The following is a 15,972-nucleotide window of genomic DNA, read 5'->3' on the forward strand; positions in this document are numbered from 1 at the left end:
CGCACGCACCGTGGCGTCTCCGCCGCCTCTGGAGATCTCGGCAGGAGGGTAGGGAGGCAGAGGAGCAGGGCATCAGGTGGCGTGGGTGGGCTTTCTGGGTGGAATACATACATATATATATATAGATTTTAATGTATATATGTATGTATGTGTATATAGTGCGTCAGAGGCGACGACGATGGCGCGGAAGTAGCATCCACCTCCACTACCGCCTCCCCCTTAATGACCTTGACAGCTCCCGTTTTGATTTATGCGGCATTTTGCAAAAGTCAACAAATGAAAATGACACAGAAATAATGCCAGCCAAAGAGCTCTCTCCCCTCCATTATTTCGATTTCTTTAGCCGCCAAGGTCATTCGCATAAATAGAAAGGTCTACCCATCCTGAAGATGATCTATGGCCCCAATCAGGGATTACAAATAGCTTGAGGTTTTCATGGCAAATTATAAAAAATATATTTAAAAAAAAATAAATAAAAATATATATATTTCAAAAAAAAAGTAAGAAGTTTAATGTTAAAAGATTAAGTATTTTTAATAAGTAATTATAGTAAAGTATAGGATGTATAATATATAATATAATACTCCTCCATTAACCCCAAAAGTTAAGAACTGGTAACACTTCGAAAATCAAGTGCCCAAAGTTTAAGGAGAAAAAAAATATAAAACCTAGTAGGTTTTGAACTATATAGCAAATGGTTAGGCCGAGACTATTCAGATCACTTCGTCAAATCATATGTTGCAATTCTGGGAAAAATTACTACCGAAAACCTTTCCACAAAAAAACTAAAAAAATAAAAAAAGGAGGACCTAACCTTACGGGAGAACTGGACTGGGTATATACATATTTTTATTCTAATCCGAATCCGGAAAATATCAGAAACGCTTGTAACCTATGTCCCGGTTCGACGACCGACACGGGAACTCTCAGGACAAAGCGAACCTGAAAGGGATTGGCGATAGCCCCAGAATGGGATCGATGGCCAGCCGACCGTTGACACCAGCCCAGATGCATCGCTACCAGGAGACCACCGGGCTATCTGTTGAACAGTTGGAACAGTTGAACACCCGTTTCCGGGCATTGGATCGCTATCAGCATGGATATCTGACACCGACGGATCTGATGCGTATTCCACAGCTGATGCAGAATCCCCTACATCGATTGATCGTCGATAGTTTCTTCCCCACCCTGGATCCCAATGCCCGGATGAATTTTGCCCAGTTCGTGGAGACGTGCGCCACGTTAATGGTGCCACAGTATGGCGGTGGTGGCGCCCCAAGTCGCAATACCCGCGCCCAGAAGTTGCGACTCCTCTCCAAGATGTTCGATACTCGACGCATCGGTAAAATCCATCGTGGGGACTTTCGTATCATAATGCGCTGCCTTTTGGATCCCAAGGACACAGCGTCACAGTCCCAGCAGGATATGCCAAAGCAAGATAAACAGGATACTACGGAGACTACTAAGGAGACTCCAAAAGAACCTAAGAATCAACAGGATTTAATGGATTATCTTCAAAACTCAAAGATAAAGATAGAGTGGCTTTTCGATCCTATAGAGAAAGAAATGAAGAGAGAGGAAGATTCAAAAGATCCATCGAAGGACATTCGCCCGACTGCTCCTGTCAGCACTATCTGGGAACAAATCGCAGACTCCGAGATAGAGGCCGAGCTCACGCTCCTGGAGCAACAGGCCTTCGGTTCGCAGTCTTGCGCGGAGATCACCTGCCAGGTGTTCGAGGAGCGTCTCAACTGTGCCGACATCGATGGCCATCTCTCGATCTCCAAGTGGCTGGCGGAGGAAAACGACGATCTATTGGGCGACCGAATTCTAAATGGCAGCCTTGGTCATAACCCTAACGATTTGCCGCCAGGGAATACCGATAACCAGAATAACGATAACGATAAATCATTGATTTATCAATTTTTCACCTCGCTTGTGGAACTTTTGCATTAATTATTATCGAAATATTAATCCATGTATGCTGCCGTCTTTTTGGAAACTTTTTTCAATCACTTTTGTTCTCGAATTCTACAAAATTTAAACCAAAAATAAATTCTAAATTAAATACAAATAAAAGGCTTTGTTGTAAACAAATTATTGCATACTTCAAAGGGCAGTACTTTAGTGCTTTTTTAAAGAATAATTTTGGGAGGGTATACTTTTTAGGTTTCTGAAATGGAATATTCAAATAATAAACTAAATTTAAATTAAAAAATATTATTTATTTTTAAGTAAACTCCAAATAAAAAAAGGATATTTAACAATTTAGAGTACATTTATTTTCTCGGCCGCCTTTTAGCGAAAAATAATAAAATATTTATAAAATAGTACAAAATGTGTGCCTGGAAAATGGTAAAATTTTATTTATATTAAAATTAATTTACCAGGCAGTCGATTTTTGTAAAATTCAGTAACAGTTCTTGGGGGCTGAGCAACAAAAAAACAAACAAAAAAAAACAGTATTCAGATTATGTACAGTATTTACAAGTCATGGGCTTTCGTTTTTTTTGTTTGTATGTCCAGGGATTTTCTCTCAGTGGCTTAGGCCCAGCCACCGGCTGGCTGCCAACCGCCGCCGCCACCACCGCCGCCCGAGGACCAGCCACCGCCGCCGCCATGTCCGCCGCCGCCTCCGCCGCCGGAACTGAGCTTGATGATCTTGATGACCTTGGTGCCGCCACCGCCGCCGCCTCCATGGCCACCACCTCCTCCGCCGGACCAGCCTCCGCCTCCACCGCCGCCGGAAGACCAGCCGCCGCCGCCTCCGTGACCTCCTCCTCCGCCTCCGCCCAGGCTGATGATCTTGATGAGCTTCACATCTCCTCCACCGCCGCCGCCGCCATGTCCTCCACCACCGCCGCCAGAGGACCAGCCACCGCCGCCTCCTCCACCTCCAGACCAGCCGCCACCTCCTCCTCCACCGGATGACCAGCCTCCACCTCCACCGCCTCCTCCGCTTTCTGTGATCACTTTAATGATCTGGACATCGCCGCCGCCGCCGCCTCCATGACCGCCACCGCCACCTCCATGACCTCCACCGCCGCCGGAAGACCAGCCACCGCCTCCTCCTCCGCCAGAGGACCAGCCACCGCCACCACCTGGCTTCGGTTTGGCCGACACACTGGCCACTCCAATAATCAAAAGACACACAAAGGCCTAGGAAAAATAGAAAAAAAAAATATTAAAATATATAAGATTAATATTTTAACTACTTAAATATAATTTTTAAATAAATCAGACTCCAAAGAAAGAGACCTTTGACTTTCCTCGAAGAAACTAAGCTTATGGGAGGTCATGAGGTCATAAAAAAGTGAACTATATAACTAAAAAGATATAGGACATCAGATATATTCGTCAGATTCTGTTTCAAACTATTATATATATTACAGAAAAAAATAGAGATGCTGTATGCGAAGTTACAGCAACATAGCTTAAAAAATTAAGGGATTGTTTCCATAAGAAACATATTTGGCGGACAAACGGACACACGGACAGGGATATATCCATTTAAATAGTGATCCTGAAGACCAAAGAACCGGCACTTTTTCTTGTAACCAAAACACTTAGTAATCTTTTGAAAAAAAATAGCACTTTCTGTTAGGATCACTTAAAAAAAAAATGAGTATGCACCACATGGCGTATACGTATTATTTGGTATTATCCTTGACGTACTTTCATGGCTTGGAACGCTTTGCTTGGTTTAAATTGTTGAGTGCGCTCTGGGAACGCGGCGAATCCACAACTGACATGACACCGCTGCCAGGCCGGTCTTATATACGAAAAGATGCCGCCAAGATGGAGAGTTTTGGTTGCAAGTTGCAAGTTGGAGTCTTCAGGCGGCATATACGATTAACCGGAAAAGCGCGGCTGCCGAAGTGCAGGCAGAAAAGAAAAACTAGCAGTGCGGTTGGTAGTTACACTAAAAGAAATTTTTTAAAAATTCAAGAAGTAGGAAATTTTTTACAGATTTTTGTAAAAGCATTAAAAATTTCTAGCAGAAAAATATTAATAATTTTTTAAATAAATTTCTTACAGTGTGAACTGGGATGTTGCCGCAATGTGGGCCAAATGCTGCCGCATCATCGTTGCCATTAGTCAAGGAAGGAGGGGGAGGCCTTCAGGGATTGGGACCTAAAGTTGCAACTTGAATTTTGGATTCGGGTTCGGATTGGGTTTTTGGGATTCGGATTCACTTTCAGGTTGCTAGGTGGCAGGCGAAAGCTGCCCCAACTCATAACTCAAAATGCATTCGTTTGTCGCATTTGGCCAAAAAAAGCATTTTGTTTGTATAGCATTGGCGCATCATCCTCTAGCTGTTGCTGTTGCTGCTGCACCTTTCTCATTACATAATCCACAAGCAACAGGCAGCAACAACAGCTAGCCACAGCAGCAACATCGGCCCAACTTGCAACTTGTGGCGTTGCCATTATTTGATTTGCATCTGGCTGGATATCGCCCGTAATGGTAATTTGCCCCAAAACGATGACAATGCCCATTGGATTAGGCTGGCCAACTTTAGCCTCCTGGGCATTGTCCGTCTAGTATCCAGTCATCCAGTCATCCCGTCATCCACCAATCCATCATTTCGGGCGTGACGATGTCGAATTGGTTTTCACAACAAAAGCACAACCAACCACAAAATCACCACAAAATATGGCCAACAAAGCCCCAGACATATTGGCCAAAATCTCACGATTAGTCACAATATTTTTGAATTTGTTTGGAGAGGGGGGCCATATGGTAATTGCCGGATAAAATGGTATAGTGCCCATAAACAAGACATAAATTAAAGTTGATCTTCCTTGTATAAAAAGAAATACGATAGAAAGGCGCAGACTTACGAATGGAGTTGAAAGTTATATACTCTTTTTAAGACAATTTCCGAATGGCTCATAAAAAATATACTACATATATGCAACAAAACTATAAGATAAAGTCCATATATCTTGCTGATTCCAACATAAATCCTAAAAGCCACTTTTGTAAGACTGTCTACCAAGTTACGAGTTAAAAGATTTAAAATTATAGGAATAGTTGAAGTTTAAACAATTTGGCGGACACGCGGACGCTTACACTTGGATATAGATCTAAAAAATATAAGATATTGTTAACCGATCTTGCTTATTTCAACATACATATATTGTAAAAACCATCAAAAGCCGCCTGTATACCCAATTACAAGTAAATAGAATTTAAATTAAGCGAATAGTTTAAGTTTTAGCAATTTGGCGGACAAGCAGACACACGGACAGGGATATAAAAGCTATAAGATATAGGACTGCTAGACCAGCATACATCCTAAAAGTCATCCACAGCAACCTATTTACCAAATTATGAGAGAATAGCGCTTGAATTTAAGGAATAGTCTTACTTTAAGCATTTTGGCCGACAAACGGACACACGGACATGGCTATTTTGAGCCAAAATTCACTCCTTACAACAAAAATTAACCTCTTTCTGGACATATCCACAAAACTATAATACCCTACCTATATTTCAGCCCATAAATCATAAATAATGTCAAAGTCTTAACAAGATTTGACTTTTCATTTAATCACAAGAAGCTTTAGGAAATGATTTATATGCGATGGGTTTGGTTTCCTTTGATATTTTTCACCAATTTCCCAAGACCTTTTTGGAAAAAAGTGCAAGTGAGTTTCCATCTCACATAATCCCAATCAGGCTGACAAAAAAATAGTGATCGCAATGCGTAATGGATGGCATAACTATTTTTTTGTAGTTGTTGTCTTTGAAACATAAACAGTAGTCTGGCCTCCTGTGGCAAGCAATTAATATGCACCCATGGGGGGGCAAGTCCGTTGTTGCAACGCCTACTTGCCTCATTACACTGCAATTGAGGGCGTGCACCGCGCTATTTTAGTGGGCGTGGTGTCGGCACTTCACTAATTGCTGATGGAGATGTAAAATGTAAAAATGCAAAATGGAAAATGCAAATGCAGATGCGGTCGTTGTCGAGGAAAGTGCGGCACAATAAATTTCACATCTCTTACACAATTTTTTATTTCTTTTTTTTCTACTTTTTTTTTTTACTTGCAAGTTGCAAGTTAAGGATGGTGCAGGTAACACGACAAAGTCAACAAACTAAACAAACTGCCGTCAATTGCACTGCCGTTCCAGACGCAATACTTGTTGCAAGTTGTAAGTTGCAAGTTGCCGGTGCGATCATCACTTGGGGGCTCTGTCTCTGTGGCATCCTCAACGGATAATTCAAATTCGAAAACGTTTAAGATCCAAGATATCAACAAATGACCTGTCAATGGCCCAAAAAGCCATATAGTGGCTGGCACACTTTCAAAAAATAAATTCCAAACTATACATAATTGAAATTTTTTGAAAGAAAAAAAAAGGTATTTTTCAAAAAACAAGTTTGAGGAAAAAATATTTTGAAACCAAAAAATAAAGAACTTAATAAAAATAAGGAAGTATCAATGAATTTTAAATAAATACTATGGCTGAGACCCCCTGTAGCTTAAGTTTTTAACTTTAAACTAAAAGTATTTAAAATAGATAAAGAAAATATTTACATATTATTTGAATAATGAGTTCTAGTTTCTTTTTCGATTACTTTAACTTTTGGAGCTTCATAAAAACTAAAACCACTTTGGAATTTTATCCAGAATTCTAAAAATAGAAAAAAAGAACAAGAATTATTTTGAAAAAAGGGAAAACTACACTACTTTCTTAAGGGACTGTCTACACTAAAGCTTGTGTCTTAAAACTTGAGAATTTAAGGAGAATTTTGGAATGAAACTTATAGGAAAGGTATAATATTTAGAAAAGGTTTAAATATGAGGTTTATAAAGTATAGAATTTATACTAAAGACATAAGGTAATATATAAAGATAAAATAAACTACAAATTATAAAAAAAACAACCATTAAGCCTAAAATTTAAATCCTAAAATAAAACCGTCTGAGAAAGTTTAAGTCTTTAAAAGAAACAATAACTGTGCCACCTGAAAAACAATAACCCCAAACAATAAAAATTCAATGGCTAAGCCAACAAGAAACTTGCCACTTGCAACGTGCAACTTGCAACTAGCAAATGGCAACAAGGAAGCACATAAACTGCGACCCTATAGGCAGCCAACGAGAAGAGGGCAGTGTCAGCTGTGGCACCAGCAGATGATCTCCAGTTGCACATGCTTAGAGTCCAAATGCCCCTCGCCGACTCGCCACACCACTTCCACACCACCGAGTGTGGTTTATAGTGTAGTGGAGCAGCGGGTCAACGTATCGGCTTCGTTTGGCTTTGGCTTTCATTTAAATTACAATGGTACGGAGGCTACGGAATGGGAATGGGAAAACGTGTTTCCCGCCAAAGCTGCCACTACGACGATGCCACGCTGCCACGATGCCACGCTGCCACTATGAACTTATGATACTTTTGGTGTGTGTCTGTAATTTTTGTATCGAAACTGCAGTTTAGACAGATCGCCGGCTCTCACCTTCCCAGCGATTGTTTCCGGATTGTTGCATCATTCCACCACGTCACCAGGTTTCCTGCTTCGATGGGCCACCAAAAAAAATTAAAAAAAAAATAAAAATAAAAAATTAAAAGCCACATCCTATCTTAAAAAACATATACTATTTTTTTTACATACACTTTTCGATTTATTCGATAATTATGCATAGGTTTGTTATCGTAATTAGATAATTTAATTAAATTTAAAGTGATGCTCTCTGTTTACATTGCAATGGAGGTTGTGTGGGCCTCAGTTGTCCTAATTTGTATATATATATATATATATATTTTTAAACTCCTTAATTGTTTTTTGGTTGTTGATTAATTATTGCAAACATTAGAGTATATATATGTATATATACTGTATATTTAATATATTTATATATAAGAGCTGTACGTACAAGTAACGCTTATAATGCTTAGATATAGGCATATGTATAGTACGATATTTTAAATAGCTATTCGAGTAGCCAGCCCACAATTGAACTATTTATATAGCCAATAAAAAAAAACACACTTAATACACTTAATAAGATGACCAAAAAAATAAATAAATAGTTAACTATATAGAGGTTTTTTTTTTAAAGTTAATTTTCTACGCGAAGACTAGACTGGGTTGATTAGATTTTTTACAGAAATTCGCTCTCGTGACTAGAAGATTTGGGGGGGGGGTGACTAGAAGAATGGGAGATGCTGCCTAGCCTGGAGAGCCGCCAAGTCACTCGCTCAAACCCGGCGAGATCATGGCGTCGATGGGCTCGAGCTATTGCTCCATTATAATCGTATCCTCGGTCTTGACATTCCCAGAGTTGATGGCCTCCATGGCCTTGCTGAGGAGTGTGGCATCCTTGAGACTAACGACCTGTACCAGTTGGGGTTCCTGGCCGGGTCCACCTTGGATCATCATTTGGTGCATGCCGGGTGAGACGGTAATGGTTTCCAATTGATCACCGTTTTCCACCTGATTTGAAGAAGAAAAAAAATTAATAAAATTAATAAAGATTCTTATGCTTTAAAATATTTTAAATATCCTTTCAAAAACCAGTGCTTTTTTTTAAAAATCAAGCATACTTACAGAAAACTCAGCTTAAATAAAATCATATCTATAAATAAAAAGCAAAAATTGTTAAAAATATATATCAACTCGAAGAATAAAAAACAAATGATAATAAAATCACAACAACAAAGGATTTATTCAATAAAATTTGTTGGCTTCAGTTTTTTTAAGGTTTTTTTTTTGCACTTCTTTACAACATTTTTGGGAGGTTTTGGGGGTTTTTTTGAACAAAAAAATTTGGTCTAGAACTTAAAAATGATTTTCAATAATATACATACATATCAAATAAAACATTTAAACACAATAATAATAATAATAATAATAATAGTAATAGTCATATTTGTAGTAATTAAAAATGAATTCAATAAACACAATAGCAATAAAGATGATAATAGTAATAGATCAACACAAACTAAATTAATATGCACTTCAAGATGGTATATATAGTACTATATAGTGTTACTATAGCTCCTGTTCTTTAAAGCATTTTTAATGCCATTTGACTAATTTTTGGGGTAAAATTCACACGTTTTTCACACTTAACTCTAAGGTCTCTTCCCTGTGTGTGCGTTTTTCTTGACTACTTAACAACCTCTAAATAATAATAATAATAATAATAGTAATAATAGCTAACCCAATAAAGTTTCAACTTAAAACAACAACTACTATGGTTAATATTTGGTTTGTGTGTGTGGGTTTTGGCGCTCTACGCTTCTAAGCAAGATTATGTGCACTTTCGTTCAACTTATGGCTTAAAAAAAAACCTAATTATAAAATTCCATTTTTTTAGTATCTAAATTTAGCATTTTAGAATTTAAGATTTAGACAAAACAATTTGTAGCTAGCTGTAGGAACAAGCTGAACGTTTTCTGGTAGCTTTGATTTTTGGTTTCAATTATCAACAATTATGGTTACGATTTTCGGCTTCCCTAAATTCTGAAATCTGAGGTTATTCCGCTTTTCACTTTCTCCTTTCTTTTTTGGCATTCACAATTGGTGTTTCTCTTAAAGATTTACAAGGTTTTTTAAATGGCAAGTGCATTTTTTTTAGTGGTTTTTCATGCAAAAAGCCGTTTATGTTTTCTGACTAGATTCGAGATGGGCTGGATTTTAGCTTTCTGGGAGGAGGAGGAGGAGCCTACTACTCCAAGTGCTCCAGTTTGATGGTCTTGGCAGGCAGCTGCAAGTGAAAGTTCGTCAAACTGGCACTGTCCACACACCTAATGGCCGCCGAGGAGGTGGTGTTGGTGGTGCCCTCAATGGATTTTGTACTTTTTGTTTTCAGAGAACCACCACTGCCACCTCCACCTGGCTTTCTACGCCTCTGAGCTACAGATACACTGCCTGGTGATACTGCTACCTCTCCTGGATTCCCTCCCCTTCTGGTGGACCTGGTGCTGGCCACCTGACCCACTGCCGGCGTGGCTAGGACAATGGGCAGTGGCATCTTAATGCTATTATTGTTATTCGCTAGCACACTATTGTTGTTGTTCTGGTGGCCGCCGAAGCTGCTCCCACTACTGCTGGTAGCGGCGGCGGTGGTGGAGCTAGTGGTGGTGGCCGCCAGGTAGTACCTGCCACCGGATGCCGCCTGTAAGGTGGCCGGCTGGCCCACCAATGTCGCACCGCCACCACGACGACCCACCGCCGTTCCGGCACTAATCAGCGAGTAACACTGGACGCCAGCAAAGTTGGCGCCACCGCCACCGCCCCCGGCTGCCGTTGTACTACGTGTGCCACTGGTATCTACCTGCATGGGCGCCAGGCACACGGTGCCGTCACTGTTCGTTATCTGCTGCATGTTGGCCATCACGGACTGGTACATGGAGACGGGCACCGAGATCACATTGCTCACCGACACCGGATACCCTGTAATAATAATATTTCAGAAATAAATTAAAGTCTTCAAGGAAGGAGTAGGATGTAGATTTCGGATTCTCACCCTGACCATCCTCGGTGGTGATGAATATTTGGCCATCTTGCGTCTCGGTGAGATCCACGGTCATGTTCTCATGGCCATTGACGTCCGTGAGACTCTGGACTGTCTGGATGGTGGCACCGCCTTCGCCTTGGTGGAGCTATGAAGAGGAAAGGGATGTGGATTAGAGACATATCTTAAGAGTACCGGGTATCAATATTAAGGGCCGAATGGAATGGATATGAAATACAGTCAAAAGAAGACTAGTATGCGATATCCGGTACTTAAAACCCCAAAAATTATACTAGAAACTCTCTCAAAAAGCTCCCATTAAACCCCTCTTAAGAATATCGAGTATAAATATCATCTTAAAGACTCAAAGACTCACCGTTGCTACACCCTGAACCTGAGCAGTGGTACCATCCGGCAGGGTTATGATGGGATTATTGGGATCCACCTGAATCAGGGACACAGTGCCATCAGCATTCTGCGATAGAACCGTCTGCGTGGTATACTGTTTTAAAAAATAAATAAATTCTGATGAGTATCATTAGAAAAAGTATAAAATATTAACAAAAATTTCAACATAAACTTAAAAAAAAAAAAAAAAAATACAATAATAAAAACATAATGCAAATAAAAACAAGCCATAACATACATAAGTTTAAACAAAAAATAATGATTTGTGTTTTTCGTGTGTAGACTCTACACTGTAGAGAGTAGAGTAGATTTGGAGGTTGTGTCGGTTGTTGTATTTACATGTGCGAATAATTGTGTGTTTGTTCGATTGTTTGTGAGTTCGGATGCAAATAATGATGAAAATAACCAATAACTCGATGGCGTGCAAACGCATTCGCACAATAATCAGCTGCAAAAGAAAGACAAACAAACAAAACAAAAAATAATCATATCAAATCAGGTTGTCAAACAATAAAAAAAACATTAAAGACCATCATCATCATCATCATGTGGGTGGTGACAGTAGAAGCCTCGGCGAACTCAAATTGGTAGCAAAAATATCGAAAATAATTACACCAACTAAGGGTTGAGCCAAAAGAAGAGTAAAGAAAAATAGGTGTGCTTTTTTTTTTGTGGGAAACAGTTGGGAATTGTTGTGACCTTTTGGTGGCATGGTATTTGAAAGGGTTTTTTGGTTCTTAAAATTCTTTAAAAATCTATTAAGTTGTATTAGATATGAGTGGTAATAGTTTTCATTCAAATTCTAAAAAATTTTGGGTTTTGTTTAAAAATTTTAAGGTTATCTTTCCTGAAAAGACTTGTTTTAACATGTTCCAAGGAGTTAAAACATCTAAGCTTTGGAATTTAGGTCTATTCTCTAATGGTGATCTATTCTTCAATGGTAACATCATAATATTCATAAAAATTCGTTGAAATTGTGACTTTCTATTGAACATTTTGAGGTTATCTCTCAATAAAAGACATCTTATAGCGCTGTGTTAGAACAAATACATGATCCAACATGCTTATGCTAGTTATAACCCTTGAATTTAGGTTACTATTACTAAAAATAACCTTCTCTGACTTTATCTCTGACTAATAGAAGTTTCTATTGGAAATTATAAGGTTATACTCCTTTAAAAGCCTTGTATTAACATGAACCAGCATGTTACAATATGTACCAGCGTGTTAAAACGGGTTATATCGTTTTTATGGAAGTTTAGGCTTTTCAATTTAGGTTATGATGATAATATAATCATAACTTTCATATAAGTTCTTACAAATTGTGACTTTCTATTGAAAGTTTTTAGGTTATCTTTACTCTAAAGACATGTTACAGCATGTTCTGGTGCTTTAAAACATGTTTACGGAAGTTTAAGCCTTTGAATTTAGGTAATTATGACAAAATGTTTCTAACTTTCATACAAATTCTTTGAAATTGTGACTTTCTTTTAAAAGTTTTGAGGTTATCTCTCCCTAAAAGACATGTTACAACATGTGTCTTTTTGAATTGAGGTTATGATCTATAAAAGTTATAAATTATATCAATGTTTTAAGCCCCTATCCTCTACTAACCTATCTTTTAGTTTTAAATACCATAAAATACAATTAATAGAAACTCCCCCCTAAACCCTAACCTCTCCAACCATGCTCCTTGTCTCAACAAATCCCCACTAGATTCCAGGCTCGGTTAGTGGACATTAGGAGTAGTTGTTTAGTCGGATTAGTACGAACATCAACGTCGCTCAGCGTTATGGGCTCGATGCAGACTTGGGCATTGGCGATCTGCTGGGCAGTGACCGTTTGGGCGGCATTCGATTGGGCGGCCGCTGCCGCGGCAGCAGCGGCACTTACAGCTGCGGCTGTTGTCGGCACCGCTGTCGCTGTGGCCGTGCCACTGGCGGTGGTCAGCTGGATGGTCTGCGGCTGGCCGCCGCTCACCGGCTGGATGTGCACCGTGCTGGGCAGTCCGGTGGTCTGATGGTGTTGGCTCTGTTGCTGCTGATGGTGATGATGATGCTGCTGCTGCTGTTGCTGGGACTGTTGCTGTTGTTGGGAGGCGGGCGCCTGGCAGATCTCGATCTTTGTGGAGGCGGGCAGCGTGGCCGTCGTGGTCACGTGCTGGTTATTGGTACTCTGAATAATCGTCGGCGCTGGCGTGTTGCTTTGGGCCGTGTGCGTGGTGATCACTGTGCCGGCGCTGTTGATCTTAACGACGTTCACCTGTTGCGGTTGCTGTGTTGGGATACGATTTGGATTTTTGATTGGATGATTGGATTAGTAGATGGTATGCATAGCCAAGTGCCAGATGCCATATGCCATATGCCAGATGCGTATTAGTGTTTATTTTAAATCGAAATGGCAGTGAAATGAATAATAAAGTTTATAATCCCAAAATGACATCCTATAGTCGCTTTTCAAAAAAAATCCGACTATTCCACAAACAGTACTTATGGCTGGGGATTCAAATCCTTGAAAGGATCTGCCACATAGGTACTGTTTCCCGAAAACAAAACACAAAAATAATCCTAATCCTGTGGCAACTCACATTGCTGTTGCCCGTGGGTGGTGTCATGGTGGTGACCGTGTGTATGGTCGGGGGATTGGAGAGCTCCATGTCCTCGTCCTCGTCACCCGATTGCGAGATCAGTGCGTTCACCTTGTCCTCATCATCGGCGAACGTCGGCAGCAGATCCTCCCGGCCATGGTACTTGTAGCAGTTGATCACGATCTTCCTCAGGGCATGGGTCCAGCTGATCTGGTTTTCCAAAAACAAATACATCATTACCATCATAGATATCATCATAATATGGATCTACCCACCTTCTGTTTGTCGTCCTCCGAACGGGCATCCATCCTGACATTGGCCCAGGGCAGTTCCTTGGGCCACCATGGCGGCCGGGTCGATTCCCTGCCCCAACCGGGCTTGCCCCGTCCGGTGGAGTACTTGAGCATCAGCGGAATGAAGGCCCGCAACTGGGCCTGGGTCATCTTCTCCACGGGCGTGGGTATGCCATCGATCACCAGACCGGGCAGCTCGAACAGCGACGGATCGTCCTGGGGCGGTGGTGGCGCCTGCTGGGCCAGGGCATTGTCCAGCTCGTCCATCACAATGTTCTTCAGATTGCGCAGCACATCCTCCAGCGGCTTGGCCCCGAACACCTTGTAACTGGTGTTGGGCTTGCCCGGCGTGGCCACCAGCACCACCGCCTGCTTGCCCACCCGCCCGGTGAACTCGTAGATAATGCCTCTCAGCTTCCGCAGCAGGCGATTCTGTTGCCGCTTCCGCACCGAGGGATTCGTCTCGAAACAGTGCGGACGCTTCCGTTTCTTCGAACTGGCGATGGCGGCAGCAGCGGCCACTCCCACCGGCCCGGCGGCTGCCAGCTGATGGGCCACATCATCGTTGACGGGCAGGGGCCCAAGATCGCCCTCGTACAGGCTGCCGTCGCTGCTGATCAGATCATCGTCGTCGTCCTCGGAGCCCAGCGACTGGATGTCCTCGTCCAGCATTTCGATTTTGTAGGTGGTGCCGTTGCTCTGGGAACTGTTGCCGCCGCTCTGGACCTGACCGCCGCCACCGCCGGTGGTCGTGATGGTTGTGACGTTGAGGCCGCTGCCGGAACTATTGCTACCGCCGGCATTGCCGCCACCGGAGCCACCGCCGTTGCCTCCGGACGTGGTTGTGGTCACCACGACATTGCCCGCCGAGCTACGCTGGCTTCCCGCCGGCGCCACGACCAGCCGATAGCTTGTGGTGGCCAGTTTGTGTGTGTGTGTTCTAGCTCTCCTGATCTCTCCTCTCTCCTGCTCCTGGTCCTCTCTCTCTCTCCAACGGGCTCTCGATCCTTAAAGCTAATCCTTGCAGGCCACTATCCTGGGGCTTCTTATTCGCATGCGCAGTGTGATGATAACCAGAGCTGTTGGGGTTCGAAAAACGAGTTCTTTTAGATTGAAATTTTTATAAAATTTTATAAAATTTATTTTGAAAAAGTTTCCCATTTCTTTGCGTTTCTATCTCTCTATCGCTATCTCTTTTTCTTTATTCTATTTGCTTTGCTTTCCCGCTCACTCTGGCCCTTGATAGCGAACTAATTACAGCGCAAGTGGTGCAAGTGCCAGACTACGGCACTCTCGGATACCCAGTAGTTGGGAAAAGGTTTTATTTTTATGAGAAAATATTAGGGTATGATGTGATGATGGAATATGGTATGGAGGGGTTTCAGATATGATATGAAGTGATAATATGATATTTTTCAGATAGAATAAGATATATATTTTTAGATATTATATCTTATTTTGTGCTTGATGTGATATGAGAGGATGTTTGTTCAGGATATGTTAGGATTATATATGGATGATATATGCTTCAGATACGAGAGGATTATGACATTTTCAAGATATAGTAGGAACAGCTGATGATAGTAGGATGTACTCAAGATATGATGGGATATGGATGTGATATTCCAAAGATGGGTGAAATAAGCTGATATCTCCTAAAATGATTTGATATGATATAGACTCTAGAATCTAGATATATCATATAATATACTCAAGATATTATAGGATATAATACCCCTCAGATTTGATAGGATATTTTGTTAAAAAATATATTGATAATATATTAAATATATTGATATGTTTGAAATACGATATGATAGGTCCCTAAATTATGTGATATATGTCTGTTTTTATGATACTATAGGATATGGATATAATTTTCCTAAGATGGAAAAGATAAGATGTTATATCCTATGTTAATATGATATGATATATTTTTGATATGATATTTGGGATATAAATAATTCTAAATATCTAAGATACGATATGACATGATATACTTATGATTTTATATAATATAATAATAGGTTAGAAGGCTTTCTTGTAATAGAATTCAGGCATTTTAAGGTCTTCTTTTATGGTTTATATAAGTTTTTAACAAAGTAAACCTTAAATCTTTTAAAAATCCTCTTTAAATGAAAACTCGGTTATGATAGTTCTATAAATTCAATAAGTCTATATAGTCTATTATATATGTATCTTTGACTAT

The 15,972-nt window shown here is 40.6% G+C and overlaps 3 protein-coding genes across 9 annotated transcripts; 1 reads left to right on the plus strand and 2 right to left on the minus strand.

The window, feature by feature from the left end:
* The first annotated feature begins 689 nt into the window (after window positions 1-689).
* LOC108134067 (uncharacterized) lies at window positions 690-2,097 on the plus strand. Its single transcript, XM_017254232.3, has one exon. The coding sequence runs from the start codon at window positions 895-897 to the stop codon at window positions 1,954-1,956; it is 1,062 nt and encodes a 353-aa protein (XP_017109721.2). The 5' UTR covers window positions 690-894; the 3' UTR covers window positions 1,957-2,097.
* A 300-nt stretch (window positions 2,098-2,397) lies between these two features.
* On the minus strand, window positions 2,398-3,733 carry LOC108134068 (ctenidin-3-like). The gene is made up of 2 exons (XM_017254233.3): window positions 3,676-3,733; window positions 2,398-3,159 (listed from the first exon to the last, which is right to left on the minus strand). The coding sequence occupies exons 1-2, from the start codon at window positions 3,679-3,681 to the stop codon at window positions 2,545-2,547; spliced, it is 621 nt and encodes a 206-aa protein (XP_017109722.2). The 5' UTR covers window positions 3,682-3,733; the 3' UTR covers window positions 2,398-2,544.
* Window positions 3,734-7,849: 4,116 nt separating this feature from the next.
* On the minus strand, window positions 7,850-14,768 carry ewg (DNA-binding protein Ewg). Of its 7 annotated transcripts, none has more exons than XM_043209741.2 (7): window positions 13,746-14,768; window positions 13,471-13,680; window positions 12,657-13,157; window positions 10,852-10,977; window positions 10,488-10,623; window positions 10,296-10,414; window positions 7,850-8,449 (listed from the first exon to the last, which is right to left on the minus strand). In XM_043209741.2, exons 1-7 carry the CDS (start codon window positions 14,433-14,435, stop codon window positions 8,252-8,254), a joined length of 1,980 nt encoding a protein of 659 aa, XP_043065676.1. In that variant the 5' UTR covers window positions 14,436-14,768; the 3' UTR covers window positions 7,850-8,251. The 7 variants fall into 7 exon arrangements, 6 of the variants coding, with proteins under 6 accessions (XP_043065676.1, XP_070133668.1, XP_043065675.1 ...); XM_070277567.1 differs by lacking the exon at window positions 7,850-8,449 and adding an exon at window positions 8,564-8,591 and having other exon boundaries at window positions 13,746-14,578; XM_043209740.2 differs by lacking the exon at window positions 7,850-8,449 and having other exon boundaries at window positions 8,638-10,414; window positions 12,777-13,157.
* Between the last annotated feature and the right edge of the window lie 1,204 nt (window positions 14,769-15,972).

This window comes from Drosophila bipectinata, chromosome XL (genome assembly GCF_030179905.1).
Source record: "Drosophila bipectinata strain 14024-0381.07 chromosome XL, DbipHiC1v2, whole genome shotgun sequence".
In the NCBI taxonomy this organism is placed as follows: domain Eukaryota; kingdom Metazoa; phylum Arthropoda; class Insecta; order Diptera; family Drosophilidae; genus Drosophila; species Drosophila bipectinata.

What these genes read in the sequence shown, in the direction of transcription:
- LOC108134067 (XM_017254232.3), top strand. Translation starts at nt 895, where the DNA reads ATGTCCCGGTTCGACGACCGACACGGGAACTCTCAGGACAAAGCGAAC.
- ewg (XM_043209738.2), bottom strand. Translation starts at nt 14,435, where the DNA reads ATGCTGGACGAGGACATCCAGTCGCTGGGCTCCGAGGACGACGACGAT. An exon ending in TAACGCTGAGCGACGTTGAT is followed by an intron (nt 10,978 to 12,656) that starts GTTCGTACTAAT and finishes TTTTTAAAACAG; the next exon opens with TATACCACGCAGACGGTTCT. An exon ending in AGGTTCAGGGTGTAGCAACG is followed by an intron (nt 10,624 to 10,851) that starts GTGAGTCTTTGA and finishes TCCTCTTCATAG; the next exon opens with CTCCACCAAGGCGAAGGCGG.